We start from the raw sequence: 24,925 nt of genomic DNA, 5'->3' as shown, positions 1-24,925 counted from the left end.
TTTCTTTTTTATTATTATTCTTCTTGTTTTCTTGTTTTCTTTTTTATTATTATTCTTCTTGTTTTCTTTTTTCTTTTCGTTAATTTTCTTAATCGATTTTATGCAAATATCTTGCAAATTATTCCAGTCACGCGTATTAATCCTATGTATGTATGTATGTATGTATTTATATATAAATACATTAACGTATTAACGACAATTGCATATGGATCACTTAGCTAGCAATTTGCAATCGAGTGTTCCTCGTATAACTTTTGCACGACCTTCTTACAAATCCTGTTGATTTATTTTTCAATGAATCGTAATTTTAAAAAAATAATAATGAAACACACAGAACACGTTCTACTTTCCCGTTAACGTAAACATCGTCGTTGGAGTTACATGCACATACGTACTGTCGAGCATTACTTAACTTTCGTTTAATCAATTATTATTATTATTATTCTATACATACATATATATATATATATATATTTTCTATAAAACAAAATTTAATATCGTTAGAAAATTGCGAATATAGAATTTGTTTTAAATATAATTTTCTCATTTTATTTTCTCATTTATTTTTCTTCTTTATTAACATGATAAATGCACGATTGGTAATTTTATATATAAACAAAAAAAAATGGGAGACCCTCTTTTTGTTATTTCGTCGACATATAAAAAAAAAGCGTAAAATTGTAAACGTCAACGTGCTAAAAATCAATCGAAATAATAAATAATTTTTGTTTTGTTTAAATTCATCGATCACAATTCTCGAGGAAATCACAAAATAAGTAATATAATATCTTGATTGAGAAAAATAAAAAAAAAAAAGGATACATTGTATTGTAACGTAAGGAAGTGAATAAACGAGGAAAGGAAAGAAACGTTCGTTCGTTCGTTCGTTCGGTGCTTCGACAAGGCGCAACGGAACTTTAATTAGTGAAATGCTTACCACGATCGAACCCAACTCTTTCCCCATTTACAACGTCCACTCCCGTCTCACTCTCATTTCTCTCTCTCTCTCTTTCTTTCTTTTTTTTTCTTTTTTTCTTCTCTCGTTAGGTTTGACCAGCCGACGGGCACGACGTCGGTGCAGCCTTTCGTCACGAACTACCTTTCTTCTCAGTTATTACCAAAGGTGACCAACCTTCTTACCCGTTCAAGAGTTATACAAATATATATCTATATATATATTCTACACATGTTACACACATATACAGGGTGTGTCTCATTTAATTAGATCCACTTAAATATTTTAGAAATTGTTGACGATAGTAGAAAAATATATTAGACAATTAGTTGAGAATGGTTTTGAGGAAACGCTTATAGTACGATGCTATTGGTTTGGTTTTTTTTTGCTAACATAAGTGGACGCGCAAAGGGGTCGACTTTGATTTTTTTTTTTTTTAAGAAAATTATATATTTAATAATGCATCACAGTTAATGCAAGTTTGTATTACCTATGTAAATGTATTAAACATTTTGAATAACGTAAAATTATTAGTTTACATGATATTTTAATTTTTAATATTGATCAGTTGAATTGGTACTATGTACAAGTAATTGGTATTTATCTTTTTATAGTAAGTATTCAAAAGTAAATTTTTTTCAGGGGCTAAATCTAAATAAATCCTCTTGTAAATCAAATCTGGCATCCCACTTTCTTTCTCCTATCTCTGTTTCTCATTATCCTTCTCTAACAATAAGTACACGTCTATATGGTTATCCTTTTATTACTAAATTCGTTCGCATAAGCGTTACTAATCTTTCAAATATCATAAGTTAATATTGTAAAAATGTAATCTTGACCGAGATTAACATCAAAAAGCCTCATATGAACTACTGACCCATATAGGTGTCGTACCGTGGGATTCTATAAGTAGAAGAAATATATATACACTTGTTTTTTTCTCTCTATATCCTTGATTTATCCAACACGTTGAACATTCTTATGATATATACAATTGACGAAGAATTTTCTTAATTACAAACTCCCGTTAATTACATCTTCGGAAATGTCAGTCATCGCGTACTTGCATTAAAGTATTTACATAGGTGATGTGTTCCACATACGGTTAGAATGTACAAGGCCATAATACTCGTAGTCATGGTGGGGTTGTTCTTGTCCTAAAGGAAATCATTAAAAGGCTTATCCAATGCGTCCGATAAAGATCTCTCGGCACACGATGGCTTTGTTTTCTCGTTTCGTTTCGTTTGGACATTCTCTTCTAGGACACGACACTAATAATAAGTTTTTAAAACGAATCGAGATAACAGAAACCATTTTTTTCTGCTCGTTATTCCTAAATTATTCATTTTTGTGAACTCTTCGAGGAAATTAATTAGAAAATTTACAAATATAATATTTTAATATAGATTATATTATAATAATTTAATGTCTTATTTTTCTCATTTTTATTGATAATAAGTTAAAAATTTAGACTTTTTAATTTAAAGGTGTTGTTGTTGTTGTTATGTCAATTTATTTATTTTAAAAACGTACTACTTTAAAGATTGACTATATTACTGTGTATTTAAGTAAAACTGTTTTAATTTTCTGACAATCAGATCGTAAAATCATCGAAGGAAAACGGATTTAACCTTTTATGTGTTACGCACGATAAAATATGCAACTAGTCTTTACTTATGCGTGTAGGTATATGTATATAAATATATTATATATTATCGCGAATAACGGGGATAACTGGGAAACAACTTTCAATGGATTTTGATGATATTTAATATTCAAATTATTTTTTTGAAACTCCTTTTTATTTTTTAAGAAAAAATACATAGACGAAAATGTTGAAATATTGAAACTATCTGTACTCGTTTAAAGAAAGAAAAAGGAAAAGACATCGGCAATGCTATTTATTTAATAAAACTTATATCTCGAAGAAAATTAAATAGAAATATATTATTACATGATAACACAAAGATTATATTATTTTTTCTTTTGCTCTATTTTTAATTCCTTGTTTTTTCTTCTTTTTCTTTTTTAATTTCGGAACACGAGCTAAGAAAAATGATCGATTCGATCGTTTGCAAGGTCAGTCTCGAGATCGAAGGATTACCTTGATCTGGCTGTTCATTGTGATCCTTGACTGGTACGTTCGAATGAACCAGATCGAATTGAGAAAAGAAATAAGAAAGGGACACAAATGAATCCGGTTTGAAGAAATTAACGTAATATTGCATAAACCTGTGTAACGTCCAAATTTTAACTTTTTAATCGCATTTAATTCATCTCGTACATAATATATAAATAATAAATATCAATTTCTTATATACGTGAGTGGGTTAAAAATTTTTGAGTCTCTAATATAGAAACATTATTCGATCAAACTCACTTTTATTTTTCGACGTAGGCTCGAAACTTCTTAATAAATATTTAAATGCTCGCGTTTATATATAACATTTTCTTTCTTATTTTTACTCATAGAATATGTTGATGAAATTTTGCGGTAAAAATCTTGGACATTATATAAAAATCATATATAAATATATATATATATATACATATACATGGTTTTTTTAAATACGTTAATTAATAATGTTTCACATTATAGATCAAACATAATATTTTTCCCACTCATTTTACTTTCGATATATATATCGATATAGCTAGGTATCGATATTTAAGTTTTTCGTTTATTAAAAATCCGATAGATGGAGTCGTGTCGTAACCTCTTTTAATCATTGGATTATATCTAAGCAAACGGTCGAAAAATATTCAAGAAGTATTATAATTATAAAGTAAGTGTCTTTTAATAATTGATCTTTTATGTTTATTTAAGATATTCTAGAACATATTTTTCGATTTCGAGAGAATTTTTTAAAAATTTGACAAAGCTTTATAAGATAGTCGTGATAGTATGTTTCTAACCCTTTTATTTCAGATTTTCTATTTAATTATAAATTAAGCACCTAAAGTTATTCGTTTCAAATATAAATAATTATTTTAATCGTTAAGATTGATTTTATATCGGTAATATTTTCTTACAAATGCAATGCGTAATTAAATTTTATCTAATATAATCTTATAAACGGTGATTAAAGTAACATGTTTGTAAAGATTTTCATTGTTTTCATAACAGATGTCGGATACAAAAACAGAATCGCCGGAAAAAGCTGTGCCTGCAGCTGATTTGGTTAAAAAAGAAGAAAAAAAGAAATCTGGAAAGCCTAGAAATTATGATCTAGGAAATGGTGTATACAGATTTAGTCGGTCACGCATGTATCACAAAAAAGCCATTTACAAGTTTATTGATAAAAAAACACCTAAAGTTGTGAGTGATATATACACATAATATTTAATACATATAATTTCTATTTATAATACATCATAAAGAATTTTATGCGAATCTTATTTGATAGGCGAAAGCTAAAAGACCATTGACCGTTGAAAAAGAAATAGGTGGTGATAAAAATGGAGAAAAGCGGGTTGTCCTGTTGAAAAAGAGAAGGGCTTATTATCCTACAGCGGATCCTATCACTAAAAAACACGCTAAGAAATATTTCCGTGAACATCATAGATATTTAAGACCTTCTTTAGTTCCAGGAACTATTTGCATTTTGTTAGCTGGCTCGCACAAAGGAAAACGTGTTGTATTCTTAAAACAGCTTAAAAGCGGGTTACTCTTAGTTACAGGTTGGTTTCGATATCGTATTCTTACTAATTATATTAATTACAATTTACGCAGATGATCAGTCATATGTATATTTTAATTTAATTATTTTCTTATAAGACTCGATAAATATATTTAATTCCTTTTACATTAGGTCCATTCCTCATTAACGGTTGCCCAATGCGTAGAATAAATCAGAACTATGTCATAGCAACTTCTACACGCATTAATCTTACCGGATTCAAATTGCCTGAACATATAAATGATGAATATTTCAAAAGGAAACGTGACAAACGTGCAAAGAAAGAAGAGGGTGATATTTTCAGTAAAAAGACCGAGGAATACAAGCCCAACGATCAAAGGAAAAATGATCAGAAAGTTGTAGACAAAGTTATTATTGACAAAATTAAACAAAATCAAAACAAAAAATTATTGTTTACCTATTTGTCAGCTATGTTTGGTTTGCGAAGCAGTCAATACCCGCATAGATTAAAATTCTAATACGTAGGTATAATTAATGTTTCTATATATGAACTTATAACTTGTATGCGATTTCTTGAAGAATAATAAAAAATATTACTTGTCTATGAAACGAATATTACTCATGGAAATTACTTTTTCTTCAGACACGATTTTTCCAAAGAACATAATATTTTCTTAAAAATTAGAAATTTATATAGAAATCTTTTATCTTCCAAATAAATCCTTGATCACCAAAAACGAACAATTATTGCAATTATAAGAATTCATTGCGTAAATCATTGTAAATTTTTTTAATTTTAAGAATTGTTTTTCCATGTTTGCCATTTGTTATGATAATTAATTTTGAACAAAAAACGTTGTATAAATACAAAGTTACGATTTTTGTTACGAATGACGATATCTTAGACGACAAACTATGCGAGTTTGAAAAATCGAGTACAAATCGCTAAAAAGAGCACGAACTATGCCAATATCTCGGTCAACCTGATCATTTCAAACCGATCCTATCTTTTTTATAATAGTAGTATCAAAGTACTCGGGACGATAAATCAAACGAGATTGAATCCCCATTTCGAAACATAATTAGAAAATTTCCACGTATTTCAAATTTTTTTTCTAATATAAAATACGTTTAACTAGAACAAATATTTATCTGCGTTTATCAACACTAATCGATATTTTAACAAAGGTCATATTTTTTTTAGTGATTATTAAATAAAAACACAATACAAATAATTATAATCGTAATTCAAATAAAGACAAAAGTCGGATATTCAATTTCAATCGAAAATAGAGAAAAACCAATGATACGATAATTCTTGATATACGTTTAGCCGTGAAAAAAATCAATATTATTTAGTAGAAAAATCAGATAACAAAAGTAAATTATCTTTTAATAATACTTGACCGTACACTAATCTTTAGTATAACGTACTAGATTCATAATAATTGTTAACAACAAATTTAATGTATAAAACAAAAGTAAGAGCAAAAAAACAAAACTCATAACTGTTATATTGCGTTAGTATATGCATTAAATTTATTTCCGCTTTACTGAAAAGGATAAATATATAACATAAATATATAACATTGTAATAAAATAATACACAAGACGAAGATATAAAAAGAGATAGTATAATTTAATATAAGAAAAATAAATGTCCATGTATGTATGTGTGTGTTAATCAAATATATAAAATATATAATTCCATCATAGTGATCGAAAAATGAAACATTGTTTTGTATTTTGAATTGTTGTTTCTAATGACACAATAACCAATATATATTAACATAACAGAAAAATGTAAATTTTATTTAAACTATTGTTATCTCGTTTGAAATAGTTTCTTCTTCGTGTACAACAACAATGTTTGCGATAACGTTTAACTTCCGTCAGAGTCACTAAGGACGGTATCGTTGTCATTTTTGAATTTCGACAGTATCGGTTCGTAAGTCTTACGAGAGAGTCCAGTCGTTTCTACGCTTGACCATACATCTGGGGTAGGATTTCCTCTTTTTCCTCTTTATTCTTCTTCATCATTATCATCTTTTCGAAAGATTATAATCGTTGCAAGTGTACTTTCTCTCTTAGAATTACCTCAGTAATTTATTCGTCAAGATATTTCAATTATATATGTATATATATACACACGTTGTTGGAACACAAATTTGAATTGTCAATCTTCGATTTTTATTTTTTTGCTCACTTTATTTGGGTAATTTAATTTTTCATTTATTAATTAATTAATTCGTTCACGCACATTTATTTATTATCCTTGTAATCTTTTTTGTCTCTACTCACGCGAATATTATTTTCCCTTTTTCTTTTCTTTTTTTTATTTTTCATTTTACTCATCGGATATATTTTTGTCTTCTCTTTTTTATCGTTTCTTTTTTTTTTCTTTCTCTTTTTTTAAGAAAAAATATGTCTCATAATAATCATTTCGACGAGAAAAAAAATGAATTCTTAGGGGTGAAATGTATGGAAAAGTATCTCAGACTTATCGCCGATGAAGAATTTTTTACTAACATTAGTTTTTCCGTAACACCTGCCGTAAAATCTGGTGAAAATTTTGTCGGAGACGTTTATCGTGCAACGATACAAGGAGATGAAAAAAATGGACGAAGTAAAAAGATACATTTGATAGCGAAATGTGCACCATTAGATTCGAGAAGAAAGTATATCAAAGTAAGACGGATGTTTTTACAAGAGATACACTTTTACGAAAAACTTTTGCCAACTTTTAACGATTTTCTACGTGATTACAATATGACACTCGAATATATTCCTTATATCTACGCTTCCTCCAAGGAACATTTGAACGAAGTAAGATTTATCATATAATACATTTGTTTATTTATTTGTCCTATTGTATCAGTATGCTTATATATATATATATTATATTATTATTCGATAAATATAATATTACGTTATAATATGAATCATTGAAATTTAAACAATTTCACAAACGTTAGATCATTTAACTTTATCGAATCGAATTTGTATTACTTTCAATATTTGATTATTATTTTTCTTTTCTTTTTATTTTATATGTATTTATTTGAATTGTTTAAACGATAATTTATAAAAAAAAAAATGTATTCTTCTCTCTCTTCTAATTATAATTAGTACGGTCACACTTTTTCTCCGATTATTATCCTCCCGTTTCGGCAACTTTCACCTTAGTTCCACCTTTTTTTTCCTTACGTTATTTTTTTATGTTATATTTATATTTAATATATAATATATACGGTTTTTCTTTCTCACTGAAAACAATGAACAAAACTATCCGAGATTTATTAAACGTGTCTTAATATAAAAACGTTGACAAACAAAATCGACGTTTATTTCTTTTTTTTTCCTTTTTTTTCTTTCTTTCTTTCTTTCTTTCTTTCCTACAAGGTTGATCAAAGTTGAAAAAAAAATTTCTTACGAAATACGATCTGCGTCGGATCAAATGAAATGCGTACGATCGGCAGTATTTTTTTTTTCTTTTTACTTGCAAGTTAGACAAAATTTGAAAATTGTTTGAAACGAAACAAAATTTCCTTTCCGATCGCGATTGAAAAAAAAAATTGAAATCTGTTTGAGAAGTACAAATCTTTATCTAATCGAATAACGTCTCGTTAGAATTACTTATAGATTTTATCGTATAGTTTGAGAAGTCATTAAAAGATAAGGAAGATTATTTTCTCATGATCGATACACAAATCGAGGAAAATCATTTTAATCGTTTATTTTATTTGAAAAATTAAATCAATTTTCGAATCTAACAATAAGAACATGCTTGTCCATACCCACAGCAACTCAAAATTGCTATGAATGCAATCAAAACAAAAAAAAATATTACAAATTTTATGAGATCACGATTAAAAGTAGCATTAATAATATTATTAATAATTATTAGCAACGAATTATTGAATTTAACGTGTTGTTCACTAACAAAAAATTAAGCTATTCAATTTCTTTCTTGTATTTTACTTTTATGATAAAAAATAATTCATGAATTACTGAAATATAAATTATTATATTTTAATATGTTATATTACAATTTTGTGCTTATCAAAATATCGTTTAGTTTTAATGTATATTTCATTTATGACCCGAAACAATACGTTCTCATTTCAATATGGTTCAGGAAAATTAAAAAATTGGTTACACCTTGTCTTAAAGAAATAAAGAGAGAAAGAAAATTTGATAAATAAATCAATCAATTTTGTTAGTTTTATTTTAATGAAATTTTTACCTACAGATTTTAGTGCTAGAAGATCTGAAATATCAAAATTATTACATGAGAGAATTAAAATTTCTCGATTATCCTCACGCACGATTGACTCTCCGTTGTATCGCAAGATTTCACGCATACAGTTTTGCAATTAGGGCTAAAAAGCCGGAAACATTCGAGATATTTAAATCTATAAAGGAGCCCGTATTTTATTTTGGAAATCCTATCACGATAAATACAGAAGACGACGATTATTCGATCGCATTAATCGATTTAATTGAAAAGGTAAAAATTTATTTATTTTTTATTTTTTTTTTTTGTTTTCTAGAAAGATTTGTCAAATGTACAGAATGAAGAGAGCGAAAGAAAAAAAAAATAATAATAATTAAAAGACAAAGAAAAAAACATCGGAGGATTCATGTGTTTTTTTTTACTTCTTCTTCTTCTTAACTTTAGGTTCTCGAAGAAGAGGACGAACATTATCGGAAAAGATACAAAAATTTTGTTAAAAATATGTCGAAAATAGCGTTGGAGGTAGTCAAGGGATCTTACGCCGAACCTTACGCTGTTGTAAATCATGGGGATGCTTGGACAAACAATATATTGTTTAAATACAAGGTAAAATTTTACGGTCAAATCGTTAAAATGATTTCTCAGATGTAAAATATTTTTTGTTTATATGTAATTTTTATTTCTACTACGGATAACACATGTGGAAATAAGAATAATTTCAAAAAGTCACATTTTTGCTGACTTTTTTCGTGAATTATAAGAGGTGATGGGGGAAAGAAAAAAAAACAAAAAAGTTAAAAAATTTCAATGAAGAATTATTCATATTCGCCCTATAATTAATTAGGAAAATTCATTTTCCATATTTTCATTTTTATTTATATTACAATAGATCGAATAAAATAAAAACTAGGTACATACGTGAAGAAGAGAAGTGTAATCGGTGCCGTATAATTTGCCTTGATTGTGTCGTTGTTGTAAATTTCGATCAAAAACGATTAGAGTTTTCATCTTTCTTTTTTTTTTTCTACATTCGCAATTCCATGTTTTTATAGTTTTGTTCCTATACCTCGATTTAAAAAACAACAAGCGTGATATAATAACTATTATTGTTTTTTATCACTTTATTTTTTTTTCTTTTCCCGTTCGTTCTTATTAGTTTTTTATCATTTATCGTTTTAACCGTATATTTCAGGAAAACGATAAAAACAACGAGCCGGAGGATCTTCGGTTCCTCGACTTTCAAGTTTGTCGTTACGCATCGCCTGCATTGGATATATCTTATATCTTATTTTGTTTCACATTACATGAAATGAGAGTCAAACATTACGATGATCTTTTAAGAGATTATTACGATTCCTTTTCGAATTGTCTTCGTAGTTTGGATTGCGATCCTAACGTTTTATTTCCGTACGAAACATTACTGAAACATATTAAACATTTTGGCAGATACGCTGCTTGCATGGCGGTATACGTTTTACATTTTCACGCAGATCCGAATAATAGATCATTGACGGGTGACGTTAACGTCTATCACGAAATTTTAAAGACCAACAAGTTTTACAAAAACGTTTTGAAAAATACTTTTAAGGAATTCATAGATAGGAATATTATTTAATATTTCGCTTGAACTTTTTTAATTCTTTTTATTTTAATTTTTTTTTTACGCGTGTGCATCGTCGATAAAATAAAAAAAAAGAATATGTACGTACGTCTCGTGTTTTCGCGTGCGTTTGAAAATATTTTCTTCGTTTTATTTTTTTTTTTTTTATCATCTTGATCGTTATATTTATTATTATTTTTAATTATTTTTATTATCGTACCACGCTCGCTGAACGGTTCGAATTTTTGCGTCAGGACGCCGATAACCGGCACTTCTTGAAAAATTTAATATTCATTTTTTTATACATTTCTTTCTTTTAATTTAATCGGACAACAGTATTTTATTATGTCTTATACGTGGACATTAAAAACATACACAATATGAAGAATAAAGTAATAATAATAATAATAATAATAATAATAATAATAATAATATAATAATAATACGGTATTATCGGTACTTTTTTAAAAATAGAACTAACAAAAGTATTGAAGAAAAATAAAAAATACTGTAGGTGCAATAACCGTTCGTGAACGTGTTTTAGATTTTATTTTAGATTATTTTAAATTATTTTAGAATTATTGTCAAGTTTTTGTTGAAAAAGATCAATCTTGAAATAATTTTATCAACCGAAATCGTCATCCTGAACCTTTTTATGTATCATATATATATATATATATATATATTATATACACACACACATAACTGTTAAATAATATAATCAATTACAATATATAAATTAATGACTAAAAATTCAAGGATTAATATTAATGAAGATATAAACGATTGCTTCTTTTATATATTTTATTTAACGACGCAATATCTTATTTGAATTTAATAATAATGTTTACCATCTATAATATTTTTGATTATTAGATGTAAGAATTAATTCGGTGCCTTGATATTAAATTAAAAAACATTAAAATCGATATCTTGTATTTTTCAAAGAATTCGACAGTTGTCTGAAAAATGAAGTAAAATAAATGAAAATAATGAATACTATTACACAAAGAATAACAGACGTACGATTACTTTGTAAATAAACGTTTAATATCTTAAAATGGCACCAAATTCATTGCTACACCTAATATTTTATATATCACGCCATTGTAGATATACAAAATAACAATGATTTTTTTTTTTCTATATTAAATTAAAAAAGACTTTTCTCGTCTGAGGCTTTTATAGAAATACAGTCCATTCCATCTTTACTTATTATTTAATAATAAGGTCTTCTAGGATTGTTCTAAATAATAAAAACATATTTAATATAATGTATTTCTTGTTCTCCCAAACATCATATTGCAAATCTATCATACTTACTAAAGGATTAGGCCTAAATCTGTAAGCAAGCATCATTCTTTTTCTATATGCATCAAATTCGTCGTCATCTCTTGAAACACCATCCGGTCTTTCAGATCCTAAACCAGCGCTGTCAAGTCTATTAGTAGCTCTAAAATAAATGTTATTTTATTAATAACATATACATCGTTACAATACGATAAAGCAAAAAACATACTTATTAACAGGCTCGATTCGACCACTGCCTTCACTACCTAAACCTTGACCTTCACTCCAGCCAAGCTTCTGAAGCATTTGAAACCCTACAAACATCATGGTTCATAATAAAAATGTATCTATAGCTAGTAAAGAAATAATAATAAGAACATACCAATATTATCCTCTTTTAATTTGTATTCTTTGTAATCGCTAAGATCTGGTTCTTTGCCTTGCTTAACGGCATTGTATTGTTCCATAAACTTTTTTAATTCATCCGGAGGTAAAAAGTCACCGATATGATGTTTTCCTTCAGCTTGCGCAGTTAACTCTTCGGCCCACATTTGTGTAGCTTCCATCTCGGCGGATCTTAACTTATGTTCCCAAGTACCACCTTCAGTTTCTTCGTCGCTATCATACTCATACTTGTGTTTACCCTGAGCTTCTAATCGTTTCACTTCTTCTCTTTTCCTTAATAAATTTTGGTATAAAAGATTAATCTGTAAGGATATAAATAATTATAATCATACAGATAGTTTTGTTGTTAAAGATATATTATCATTCGTTTTCGTTATAGTAATGACCTTGAAATGGTCCTCAGCTTTTTTCCATTGTTCTTCGCTAAGATCCAATGTACCAAAGGTTTGCCTCGCATATTGCATCAATGCAGGATCATTTCTGGATATCTTGGTAAGCATTGGATTCTTTGGTTTATTGTGCTGTATTTTCGGCGGTATAATTACAGCTGGTTGGCCAATTTGACCTGGTATAGCTACTCCAGGTTGCGCAATACTAGGTCGAGTTCTCTGAGTGGTTATTGCATTTATATCTGCAATAGGAATCTTATTATCCGGTTCACTCCAACGACTTCTCCTTTTCCTTTTACGTTCCTCTCTATTTTCCTCTTTCGGTCGTTCTATTTAATGGAATATATTATTATACCAATACTCTCTTATAAAAGAGAAAAGAAAAAAAGTGTTATAAAGAAATGATAATAATGTACCATTTTGAGAACTATGTTTCTGATTTTTATCTGTTTCATCATTGTCGCTAAGAGCTTCTTCTGGACAATAAGGCTCCGCTCCACTACTCTTAGCGTCTTTATCTGTTTTTCCAGCACGAAACTTAGCCACCAATCCCCTGTACTGCAGATACGCTGCACTTTGCTTTTGATGCAGAAACCTTGATTAAAACAATACTTAAAACGCTGCCAAGTAAGATATATTCCTAGACAAAGTGCTTCCAGAATGAAAATATTTTAATGAAATTCTAAGCAACTCTCAAAACGAGCGGACAAATTTCTAATCGACTATGATCAAAACGATTTTTATCTATACCTGTTGCATGTAAAAGGTTAAATAAGTATGGAAGTCAGATTAGCGTCAAAAAGAATGTGTTTGTTGCATTATTTACACTATATGGTTAGAGACAGTTTATATGCATTATACTATAGGTACTAACAGCATGAAAATGCTTACAAAGAGATTATTATATTTAATGGTATTTCTGAAAAAAAACATGAAGTCTAAAGCACTGTTAGCATTCTTATAGAATCAATCTTGGTATAAACAATATAAACGATATTATAAATCTGCTATCAAATAAATAATATGCTGTAAGTTATAAAGATATTAGATTCTGAGCACTACGAAATTAATCATCTAAATTACAATATAAGTGGATAACAGACGGGACATTGGTGGATGCATTATCATAAAATTTCTGCAAATCAATATAACGACTAAATTCTAATATTGTTTTAATATAAACTATATTAGAAATTTTTTGATCTAAATAAAAACGGTATTTTATTAATGAAGATCAAGAAGTTTAGAATTCTTTAAATATTGATGTAATGAAAATATAAAAAAATACATTATTTAAAAAATGCTCCTTATAGAACATGCTAGACTAATGCAAGACTGTGACTCTGTTTTGCTTGCAACAACACACATTTCAAAGGAACTGCGGGTTGTATATAATCATTTGATATATATATATATATATGTATTAAGTTGAAAAACAATATTTAAAAAAAAATTAAAAATATATATTAAGCAATATATATAATTAACTAATAATATTCTCAAGACTGTCAAATAATTTATATACGCGTTACATATACATAGAAGGAGTAGGAAAACGGATATAAAAAATAAAGACTAGTGAGGACAGTAGTTACCATAATTTAGGGTCTTGGGCATTCTTCTCTCGTACTTCTTGCTCTATTTCGTCTCCACAATCAGCGACTATGCGTGCCAGTTGCTCAGCTTCTATGGGACAAACTTAGAAGCTCTTGTCAGACATGTATTATAATATTCTAATGCTCTTCATGCATATTTCTTACTATATATGATGATGAAGATTTCCTTTATGATAATCTAAATTCATGTCGTATAAAAGGTATCTTTACTGATAATATTTTATGATCTTAATGACTTGTAAAACATCATTTACAATAATTGCTACGATGCTTGTAGTTGGTGAAGCAAATAAACAAAAATAGGGTATTATAAGCACATCATACCTAGTTGTTCGTTGTTGCTCTGTAGATTAGCTGGTGGCCTCACAGGTGGTGGAATTTGAACATTAGGTGGTCCCACTGTGATTGGTACTTGATTAGGTATCGGATAGGAAGTTGGAATCAAGTGAGGTGGTGGCGGTGGTGGTGCATTCTGTATTATCGTAGGTGGTGGAACATTTGGAGGTGGAATATTCAAGTTTGGAGGTGGTACAGAATTAATAGTAGATGGAACAGTATGAACTGGAGGAGGCGCAGACATTATCATTGAAGATATCACATTAGGAGGAGGTACATTTGGTACACTAGGTACTGTTACAACAATTGTTTGAGAGGAAGTAATAGGCATCATATTTGGAGGCATCTGGGACATTGGAGGTAACATGTTAGGTGGCGGGATGTTAGGTGGAGGAATATTTGGAGGTTGTAAATTAGTAGGTGGTGGTATATTGCATTGCTGTGGAGGAGGAATAATATGTTGTTGTGAAGTAGACGACGGTGGCAAGTTTTGTATGCTGGTCATAGGCATATTCTGTGGAACTTGCATATTCGGTGGAGGTACGTTGGTGTTTGGCGGAATATTTTGTATAGGCGGTGGTGGAGGCCTTATAATATGCGGTGGTGGAATCTGCATTCTAGGATTATTAGAATGATTATCCACATTGGAATAATTATTGTTAACACTTTTTGGCGGGGGCATTCTAGGGATGTTAGGAGGTGGAATATTCGTTGCCATAGCCCTCATGTTAGGTGGAGGAATGTTTGTCATTTGCATCACAGGTTGAGACATCAGAGGAGGTATAGATGAACTTTGAGTGTTACTTTGAGGAGGATATTGTTGTTGATTAAAATGTGGTCGTGGTCCATTCGGAGGAGGTTGATTGTACATTGATCGGGGATCAGGACTTAAAGAAGATCTATGCCTGGTAGGAGATGGACTAGACGATGAACTGTGTCTTCTGTCAGAACTTCTTCCCCATCTGGAGTCGTTTCTTCTTCTGTCTCTTTTGCTTTCCCAATCTCTGTTCTTTTCGTTACTCCACTTTCTATCACGTTCTTTTTCTCTATTATCATAATTTCTTTCTTCTACTTTTTCTTCCCTCTTATCTTCACTTTTCGATTGGCTAGATTCTGCTTGTTTTCCAGTTCCTTTATTGTTAGCAATTTTTTTAAATTGATCAAGAAAGCTACCATCATTGGCAAACAAATTAACTGTCACAGACGTAGATGACTTCTCGTCCTCCTTCCTATAAATAAACAGATGCAATACTTGATATCTATTTATAATGCAATGGCAGTATCAAATGTACTTCTTTCTACAAACTAACTTAATTAACTTTGACTTTAAATATTAATACACACAGTTTCCAATGATATCCAAGTTACTATTTTGTGTTAAAATGTATATTTAATACTATTACTGAGTTTCCTTCAATTAAATGATATACGCGTATACATACATATATAAATGGAAAGGTAAAATTCAAAAGTAACAATTGTAAAGAAATTAAAACAAAATCAAACTGGAGATTCAATACAGACAATAACCGAGTTCAAACGATAATGTGATTCTTGATTGAACTCATTTGCTGCATAACGTTTATTAAACAGAAAAATAGAATATAAAAAATATAAAATATACGAATCAAATAAATATACTCGGAGTATAGTAAACGTTGATCGAATAAACAAAAAACATCTTTCTCGTTAAGATGTAAGGAATAGAGATTGTCAAATACCCACTTGGATGTGGTAGCTTTGTTAGCTGTCGAAGTTAGGCCAAGCGAATTAGATTTTTTGACATTTTCCACGGCTTCCTTTGCTTTTTGTTCTTGCAACTTAGCTTGGATTTCCAATTTCTTTTGTTGTATAATCTGTTCTTGTTTCGACATTTGCGCAAAACGTTCATTTCTCGAAGTTTTTGATACAAACGGATCGGAACCTTTAACACCGCGGTACGCCATCTTTGTCGTTTAATGAATATCTTTCAGTGTGTACTATGTGCTAGACGTAAACGAATATAATACTTTTATATAATACACACATAGAATATGACGCATGTGTGCACCTTTTTTTTACGCATTTCGCAGAGACGCGCATCTGGTTTGATTGGTTTACCGCCCAGTTCTCGACCAATCATATGCTTTTATCAAAATGTAAGAAATATCCGACATTTAACTTATGTTAATCTCATATAGATAGCGCTGCTGTACCTAAATAAAACGTGAGTCAAGTTCAAACGATAAATACCAACAACAATAAATATTCTATTTTATATATTCGAATAAATTATTAAATAATATTATTATTACAATTTTTTTAACGAAAACTAATTTAATGAATTATTTCGTAAATTTTTTACCAAGCGAAACGCATTCAGACGATAATAATTAAAACTAATTAGAGAATTTATTTCAAACGAGACGTTTTCTACGACTGACACGGTTTCTTTTTTTTCATGAAAGGTCATATCGCGTTGCCAGTGAGAATAGATGCCATAGAAACGTAAATAAAGCCTCTTAAGTTAATTCCTTATTGCTTTAGTTATCACAAACGTAGGCAGTTAAATGCGTTTCAAATTATTATGTATCTGCTATAATTAACGGATAGCTTATTGTTATCAGACTTTTGAGACGATATAGATTATATGTGTGCATAAATATATACGGTATATTGGTTTGTGAGTGTGTAGTTACATACTTTACAGATATGGATTTACATGCGCAAAATGAAATAGCGATACAAAGAATGGTTCAATTGTTTACGGAATTTACGAAAAAAATAGAAGCCATGGTAACATTTCTTTTTCTTTTTTTATTTTTTTTTATTTTGTTATCACATTTCGTACATAAATATTTTATTCGTAAAACAGGGATATTTGACGTTGACAAAATTAATTGACGATCTAAATCTGTTCAAAATATTGATCGAAAAAGAAATGCGAACTACGCCTATGATTGAACGCATGAACAAAATTAAAATACGCTCCTACGAAAACGATTTAAAAATGGCAGAGAAGGATATCGAATGTAAAATATAAAAACGAATACATACAAATAATAGTTTCAAATTTATACGACACTTAAAATTATCGTTCGCGCAAGGATTGCATCCGTGGTAGAAATTAGATAAACGATGATAAGATAATTTACATATTAAGATACATATTATCTTTGCACTTACGATTATTAACTTACTTTCATTATTTCTAAATAATACTTTTTTTTCTTTTGCTTTTTAGTGTTACGCCATTCGTTGGAAGAAGAAACATTGAATTTCAAGAAGTTTAAAGAAGAAACGATTATCGATATCGCGAAAGAAGAATCGATTATTCGATCTATTAAAAAAATGGCGGAAAATAAAATGGCCGAAGAGATGTACCGACTTTTTACTTTTATTTAATTTTTTATTTATTATTTTATTGATTATTTTAAACATATTACATAATATAATATTTATTAATATATTGTCATAATATGTATTGAACTTTTCATTATAATTTTCTATTTAATGCATTATATATTTATATTTTAACACCAACAAACCTGATTTTGTTTTACAGAAAAAAATCTGAATATAAAAGGATGGCTACTTGCAAAGAGTACCAGAATAAAATGGAATTACTTGAAGCAGAAATTGTTTCTTTCGATGAAAAAATCAAATTGATAAATGCTGAAAATGCCGCACGAGAGAAGGAATTACAAGCAATACGGTGCATATTCATTTACATATTCATTTCCATTTTTTGTTTTGTTTATTGAATCACTTGATTAACAATACATTAAAATATCATTGTTATATAGTTCGCAGATACAAAACAAATCTATCGAATTACTAGCACAGTACGATCGAGTAATTGGCACTAAACATCAATTATTAGAAAAGCTGAAAATCAAAAATAATATTCTTAAAGAAGAACAACATGAACTTCATGTACGTATAAATATCAATTAATATTATTATTATTAATATTCATACAATTATTTTTTAATTAATTTCATAATTCCAAAAACCATTTATTTATATTCTCTTATAGACGCGTTTTATAAGTCAAAACGAATTGTACAATAATTTGAAGGAAGAACAAGAAAAATCAATAGCGACAGCATTTTTAGAAAGAGTGACCAATTTTAAACAGAATCATGCAGCTAAAATCATTCAGAGAACATGGAGATCGTATCGCGAACGGCAACTATTGAAAAGGAAGAAGAAAACAAAGAGGAAATAGATGACTTTTTTTTTCATCGCTTTACTATCCCTCGTCCGTTTGGATCATTGAAGATTATGTAAGCGATTTAAAAAACGTCGTTTTACGTGTATAATTTTTATACACGAAGAAAGATACGTGAGTGTACTGGTAATTATGTTTGACCAAGTCCAAAAAAATAGAACAAAATGAATTGTTTGATTTATTTGATATCACAAGTAATTGTATTTTTTGACTTTGTCCGTTGTTATAATTACCTGTACATGCTAGAGAAAGTGAGTGAGAAACACATGCACACGTATGCATATATTTACTATATAAATAAGTGAATAGGTAGCGTGGGAGAAGGATAAGATGCGCCGGCGCGTCGTGAAGGCGCATGCTCCTTAGCTGACACAACAAGGTTCGGGGCTTGGGGTTAATATTCGCTCGAGTAAGCCAGGCTAACGTAGAAGAGGGCCGCAGGTGGTCGATCGTTACCGGAGTGTACCGTAGCCCGGGGACCGTAACGTCCTTTGAACTTTGGTAGGATTTTCTAGAAAGAGATAATCGATCAACATTAGTATTATTTAACACAAGACCAATAGTAAAGGAAAAAAATACAAGTAGAATTTCGATTTAGATTTGTTTTAATGGATGTTAACGATTAGAAAAATGTAAACTCTTTTACGTTGCGCCAATGACACGTTAGCTATAGGAGGAGGGTTCAACAAGGCAAACTATGGGATGAGGGTTCCTCGGATGGATTTTTTTGGGAGTGGTAGTGTGAGAGTGTTCTACTTGTTGGTGGTAAATGATTAGTGGTTCTATACTTCCACCGTAAGCATATCGTTCAAGTTAGAGAAGGCAGATCCGTAGAGCACGCTTTTGTCATAAGATACAATCAGCATAGAACAGTCACGATCAAACATGCCTCGCGCACGGTTACATGCTTCTCGAAGAAGAAACCGCGTGCCCACCTGTGGAACATTTGTTTCCTCGCGTGCAACCAGAAATTGGTACGAGTTCTTACATTAGTGAACATTTCATTCTCTTTTGGAATAAACTAACAAACCTACCACAGGTTCTATTGTTGTAATTCTGTTCTAAAGATTTATTCGTAACGACGCGTGTACGTCGAAAATCGATGATATTCTCTTGCTATCCTACCGTATGCAATGTTTATTATTATAGTCATATTTTGTTTTATTTTATTATCAATTTGAATGATAGAAATAGAATAGAATTTGTTGCCATTAAATATATACAAACGTTTCCATAGGTGTATATAAGCAATCTTTGTATCCTTGATACACCTACGTGTGTTTCGAATTACTATTTATCATAATCTTAAAAAGACGCGAATAAAATAAAATTTCCGACGTACGTTAGATTCTTTTTAGAATGCATTTATTAAAAAAAAAGGAAGTTGTTGGAATTCGATGAAATATTCAAATTATTCTCTTGACCCTCTTTTTTTCTTTTCTTTTTCCTTTTAAACTCGTGCGTTTAATTTGACTTCTTTTCTGAAATAAATTCTTCTCTCACATTGGCATCTTGCCCACAAGAATATACGACATTATTAAATACGTGCAAACGTACATTGTATATAAGTGTGTAAAAGCCTTTTGTGTAAATAACGACCTTGCACACAATCGCGTAGAAACACTTTTAAATAACACTACGAGGTGTAACGTGATACTTATTGAAAATTCGCGTGCAGATAATATATATTATAAACGTACGGAACGATTTTAACGCAATTAAAATACGATACAACGTGCAGAAAGATTTACACAAATCTGTAGTCAAAACATTTTTATAGAAAATATCTTGTTAGTAAATAATACTATCAATAATTGTTTTATATTTTATCATCATCTTTCTTTCTTCTTTTTTTGTTCCATTACTTTTAGTTAGGAGGATATCGTTGTAGAAGAAGAAAAATGAATACAAATTTGAACGATGAGGAATGAAGGAAATCCTCGTTGGTTACAAAGGATTAAAACGATCTAAAGATATAAGATTTTTAAAAAGAGAAAGAGAGAAAGAGAGAAAGAGAGAGAGAGAGAGAGAGAGAGTACACGTTTTAGGACAAACAAAGTAAAAACTTTTAATTATTATAATGACCGAGAACACAAATTTATCCTTTAAATCACCTACGATGGATGAACACGAAATAAATATCATGACCGGGACGTTGGAACAAAGAAAAGAAGCTTTTAAAGAGGACGAGGAACTCATGAGGGAAACGACGAAATTCGTTACGGAGGTTATCGAGACAGCGGCCATGGAAGCTTCCAAAAGGAAGCAACAAGATGAGGTAAAGAAAATATATTTCAATTCAAAATCACACTTGGTTTTTATCTTACAACTATGACACAGTCTCTACCATTTCTTTTTTTTTTTATTTGTGGATTTGTTTTTTTTTCTTTTTTTGTAAAAGTCCTTAAAAAAAACTTTTCTTTACGTTACCCGTGTACAAAAGTTTACTTTATACTTTATACTTTGAAACATAATTTACGTGGTTATTGACTTTTTAACGTCTTTCAAATTAGAATTTTACTTGAATAATCAATACAATTTTTCAGGGAGGTGACTTTGGCGAAAGTAAGTACGAAACTGGTTCAAACTAAATTAACTTTGTATTTTTCGAATACAAGGAATGAAAAAGTTCAAGAGAAAGATACTTTAAATTTACGTTTCAGTATACGTTAGGTCGTAACATAAATTCGCCTCATTTTTTTCTGCTATCCTTTATGTAGTTTTTTTTTTCTTCTTTTTGTTTCTTTGGTATTTATTTAAATTGAAAAAACATTTAAATTGAATATACATTAGGATTTGAAACACACGTTAGGATGCTAGTAAGCCTAAATTTATGATTACATTTTTGAATTTATCGGTAAATTTTGTTGGCATACGAAATAGAAAAAAAAAAGAGAGAAAGAGCGTAAGATAGAACCGTGGCAGCTAGCATTTTCCCCGAACTTTGTGACGCAACCCTTTTAAGCTAGCAACCCTTTCCCCATTTAACGCTAAAACTACTGAACCAATCCGAGTGACTAATTTTTTTCTTTCAAATAAAATCTACACCGCAACTCGTGTTATTTTCACTGATTATGGGAGCAAAAAAAAAAGGGATACGTTAAAACATTACTGACCGGTCGCGAATAAATATGCAAAAAAAAAATTAATATCATTATTATTAATAATAAAATATAAAATAATACAAATAACGACTTTGAAACCCCCCCCAAAAAAACAATATAATTAAAATTATATTCGATAAACGTTGAATTGATAAATTTAAATAAGAAATTTGTCTAGAAATTAAATAAATATCGTTTTATCCCCAATTATATTAATATAGAAAATAAGATTTAATTAATGAAATAAATCTATATGCGGTTCTAGCGTTAAATGCTGATTTGCATTAAAAAAAAAAAAAGTAAAAAAAAATGTGTGCACAGGCAGTAGTTTGAAAGGAGGCAAAACCATCGCCGGCTGGAACAACCGTGCCCGTGGCTTCTGCAATCGAATTTTGAACGCACTATGTCCGTGCTTCAGCAACAATGGTAAATCGTAGACCGAGATTGGTATGGCGTTTATAGTAAACGCTAATTACTTAACTCGAAACTGCCAATTCAGAGCCCTATTTGACGTTAATCATCATATAGTGCATCCTTGCATCTTCTTGCTATTTCATCATTTCGTCATTACCACCACGTCATAATCGCATCATCGGCAATAACAAACCATCGGCAAGACCACCACCACCACCATCAACACCACCATCAATACATCATCGAAGATGATCATCAACACACGGATTCTTTGTCTTTTTCCCGCATCCTTCGATCGATCGATATTATCGAAAACTTCAGTTCGATTTTCAACCGGTGACTCAAACAAAACCTGAGCAAAATCGATTATTTAAATGAAACCCACCATCGCGTTCTTGTACTTTTATTACAATATTTTTTTTTGTCTTTTTTTTTCATCTTTTTGACCAAGAGTTTTTTATTTATTTATTTATTTATTTATTTATTCGTCCACTTTGATAGGACGACGACGAGGAGGAGGGGGTGGGGGACACACGTAGTCGCGAGTATGTATGTGCGTGCGTGCGTGCGTGTGTTTGTATGTACTTTAGTTAGACGTGGGGGTTTTTTTTTTGTATTATCGATTATAACGAAATCGATTCTAGGATATTTATTTGCGATGGAAAGTGGATGAAGATAGGAGAAAAAAAAGAAAAAAAAATGCATTCAGTAAACTCTACCGTAAAAAAAAAAACAGGAAAAAATAAAAAGAAAAAAAACGTATAACGTTAACGTCAGGGACATCGGTTGAAGATCGAACATACACGTTTCATAACGACGTCAAAGAAGACAGAAAGCCTACCCTCCCCACCCCTCCCCTCTCCCCTCCTCTCCTCTCCTCTCCTCTCCTTCTCTTTATCTATGTTCCCTCATTCACCATCGCATCTTTGTCACATCGTTTCTCCACTCCCTCCTACTCCTCCCCCTCCCCCCTTTTCCTCGTCTCTCCTTAAGAGTCTCAAGTAAGTAAGTAAGTTAGTAGATATACGATAATGATCGCCCATAAATCGTGATAACAATCAACACGAGTTCATAGAAAATTGTCAAGTAACACGTTTCAATGCACTTTTATGCTAGTCCCCCCCCCTCGTATATATAGATTTTTTATTTGATTAATTTTCACATACATAACAAGGTCATACATTTGTAGATATGTCGTGGTCATGTAGTTGCATCGTCATAAACGTGTGAACGAATTTTTTTGGTTTCCTTTTTTTTTTCTCCTATCTATATATCATCGTATCGTTTTATTTTTTTTTTTTGCCAATGAATAATATTAATAATAATAATAATAATAAATAGTATATATTATCGTTTTTTGAATTTTTCGTTGGGTGATGTTCCTTTCGTTTCTTTTTCTTTATTTTTTTATCGGGGATGAGATTTCGTACACGTTATAATTTAGCGGTACTATATGGTGTTCCCTTTTTTTTTGTTTTTTTTTCTTTTTTTTTTTTGTTAATCTTATTTTTTTGTAATCCGTACCACCAAGTAGGAAGCAAAATCTGTTCGGACAAGTTTATGGCTTTGATAACGTAACAGATAACGTATGAAACATATTACGCGTGCTCCTCGTAATATAACGATAACGATAAACCATATCGTTAATGGGATGTGTACCACCGTGGTAGAATAAAGTGGAAGCTGCTGAGTACTCGAACTATCGAACGGTTATTTAAAGAGAGAGAGAAAGAGAGGGTGTGTATATATGCATGTATATGAATGTGTGTGTATGTGTGTATGCAGAGAGAGAGAGGAGAGATTATTTGTAAAATCCAATCGATATCAAGTTACATTATTAATCGAATATTTTTTTAATCGAATTACAATCGATGATGTGTCATGACTTTTTAAATCGGTTCAACAAAAAAAAGGAAAGAAACAAAATATCGACGAAAATATAATGAATTTTAATTTGATAACGATGAAACAATTTGATTATATAAAAATATAAATAAATAAATGCGAAATATATTAATAATATAATAATTTTGAAAAGATAAATAATATATTTACATATATTTACACATAATATATATTACATATATATCTATATATACTATTGTATCAGGGACCATAATGAAAAAAAAGATAATGTTGTATGTTGAACACGCATCGTACGATATAATTCACCAGAACCAAGATATATTTATCAGTAATAATATTCAGATTGCACGTTATCGTTATTGAAATATCTCGTTTTATTAAGATCCAATGTTTTGAACAATTTATTCCTCTTCTTCTTCTTCTTCTTCTTCTTCATCATCATCATCATCTTCATCATCTTCGTCTTCGAAAGAAAAAAAAGAAAAAAGAAAAAAAAAACAAAACAAACAAATGATCTTGCATGGCTAATCATTTTGACGAACGCTAAAATTTATCGAATAACGTGCGTTACGTTAACGAAACATTTGTATAACACCCCTTTTCGTTCATAATTATATATTATATATATATATATATGAAATATTTATTTTCTATAGAATTATTCAACTGGACTCCATACCGATATCGCTTCACGAGACCCTAACCGTTCACCGACGTCACGAACTTCCGTTTCTTCGTCGAATGAACGAGGTCAATGAGAATCGGTTACGAGAAATCGACATCGAGACGAGCCTACTTAAAAAAAAAAAAAAAAAAAAAAAAAAAAAAAAAAAAAAAAAAAAAAAAAAAAAAAAAAAAA

The 24,925-nt window shown here is 29.8% G+C and overlaps 4 protein-coding genes across 5 annotated transcripts; 3 read left to right on the top strand and 1 right to left on the bottom strand.

Moving 5' to 3' along the window:
• The first annotated feature begins 3,652 nt into the window (after nucleotides 1–3,652).
• LOC106784877 (60S ribosomal protein L6-like) lies at nucleotides 3,653–5,209 on the top strand. The gene is made up of 4 exons (XM_014744850.1): nucleotides 3,653–3,741; nucleotides 4,083–4,274; nucleotides 4,363–4,636; nucleotides 4,768–5,209. The coding sequence occupies exons 2-4, from the start codon at nucleotides 4,083–4,085 to the stop codon at nucleotides 5,112–5,114; spliced, it is 813 nt and encodes a 270-aa protein (XP_014600336.1). The 5' UTR covers nucleotides 3,653–3,741; the 3' UTR covers nucleotides 5,115–5,209.
• Nucleotides 5,210–5,624: 415 nt separating this feature from the next.
• Nucleotides 5,625–10,609, top strand: LOC106784818. The gene is made up of 5 exons (XM_014744751.1): nucleotides 5,625–6,811; nucleotides 7,014–7,422; nucleotides 8,849–9,106; nucleotides 9,278–9,439; nucleotides 10,026–10,609. The coding sequence occupies exons 2-5, from the start codon at nucleotides 7,021–7,023 to the stop codon at nucleotides 10,446–10,448; spliced, it is 1,245 nt and encodes a 414-aa protein (XP_014600237.1). The 5' UTR covers nucleotides 5,625–6,811; nucleotides 7,014–7,020; the 3' UTR covers nucleotides 10,449–10,609.
• A 614-nt stretch (nucleotides 10,610–11,223) lies between these two features.
• LOC106784865 (formin-like protein 5) lies at nucleotides 11,224–16,472 on the bottom strand. Of its 2 annotated transcripts, none has more exons than XM_014744823.1 (9): nucleotides 16,195–16,472; nucleotides 14,458–15,698; nucleotides 14,113–14,215; nucleotides 12,934–13,112; nucleotides 12,515–12,846; nucleotides 12,106–12,430; nucleotides 11,953–12,037; nucleotides 11,757–11,886; nucleotides 11,224–11,679 (listed from the first exon to the last, which is right to left on the bottom strand). In XM_014744823.1, the coding sequence occupies exons 1-9, from the start codon at nucleotides 16,413–16,415 to the stop codon at nucleotides 11,653–11,655; spliced, it is 2,643 nt and encodes an 880-aa protein (XP_014600309.1). In that variant the 5' UTR covers nucleotides 16,416–16,472; the 3' UTR covers nucleotides 11,224–11,652. The 2 variants fall into 2 exon arrangements, with proteins under 2 accessions (XP_014600309.1, XP_014600310.1); XM_014744824.1 differs by having other exon boundaries at nucleotides 14,113–14,203.
• A 2,564-nt stretch (nucleotides 16,473–19,036) lies between these two features.
• On the top strand, nucleotides 19,037–24,925 carry LOC106784847. The gene is made up of 5 exons (XM_014744793.1): nucleotides 19,037–19,183; nucleotides 20,554–20,960; nucleotides 21,229–21,247; nucleotides 22,108–22,212; nucleotides 24,723–24,925. Exons 2-5 carry the CDS (start codon nucleotides 20,763–20,765, stop codon nucleotides 24,767–24,769), a joined length of 369 nt encoding a protein of 122 aa, XP_014600279.1. The 5' UTR covers nucleotides 19,037–19,183; nucleotides 20,554–20,762; the 3' UTR covers nucleotides 24,770–24,925.

The sequence above is a fragment of the Polistes canadensis genome, unplaced genomic scaffold, assembly GCF_001313835.1.
Source record: "Polistes canadensis isolate GaletaPanama2010 unplaced genomic scaffold, ASM131383v1 scaffold_41, whole genome shotgun sequence".
Classification (NCBI taxonomy): domain Eukaryota; kingdom Metazoa; phylum Arthropoda; class Insecta; order Hymenoptera; family Vespidae; genus Polistes; species Polistes canadensis.
Note: the sequence above shows the minus strand (reverse complement) of the source record. Positions and strands in the feature narration are given on the sequence as shown.

Excerpts from the sequence above, each read along its gene's own strand:
- LOC106784877 (XM_014744850.1), top strand. The coding sequence starts at position 4,083 with ATGTCGGATACAAAAACAGAATCGCCGGAAAAAGCTGTGCCTGCAGCT. Across the intron at positions 4,275-4,362 it reads ATAAAAAAACACCTAAAGTT|GCGAAAGCTAAAAGACCATT; the intron begins GTGAGTGATATA and ends CTTATTTGATAG. Across the intron at positions 4,637-4,767 it reads CGGGTTACTCTTAGTTACAG|GTCCATTCCTCATTAACGGT; the intron begins GTTGGTTTCGAT and ends CTTTTACATTAG.
- LOC106784818 (XM_014744751.1), top strand. The coding sequence starts at position 7,021 with ATGTCTCATAATAATCATTTCGACGAGAAAAAAAATGAATTCTTAGGG. Across the intron at positions 9,107-9,277 it reads TAATCGATTTAATTGAAAAG|GTTCTCGAAGAAGAGGACGA; the intron begins GTAAAAATTTAT and ends TCTTAACTTTAG. Across the intron at positions 9,440-10,025 it reads ATATATTGTTTAAATACAAG|GAAAACGATAAAAACAACGA; the intron begins GTAAAATTTTAC and ends CGTATATTTCAG.
- LOC106784865 (XM_014744823.1), bottom strand. The coding sequence starts at position 16,415 with ATGGCGTACCGCGGTGTTAAAGGTTCCGATCCGTTTGTATCAAAAACT. Across the intron at positions 12,431-12,514 it reads AAGCTGAGGACCATTTCAAG|ATTAATCTTTTATACCAAAA; the intron begins GTCATTACTATA and ends ATATCCTTACAG. Across the intron at positions 11,680-11,756 it reads GATTTAGGCCTAATCCTTTA|AACAATCCTAGAAGACCTTA; the intron begins GTAAGTATGATA and ends TTTATTATTTAG.
- LOC106784847 (XM_014744793.1), top strand. The coding sequence starts at position 20,763 with ATGACCGAGAACACAAATTTATCCTTTAAATCACCTACGATGGATGAA. Across the intron at positions 22,213-24,722 it reads TCCGTGCTTCAGCAACAATG|AATTATTCAACTGGACTCCA; the intron begins GTAAATCGTAGA and ends TATTTTCTATAG.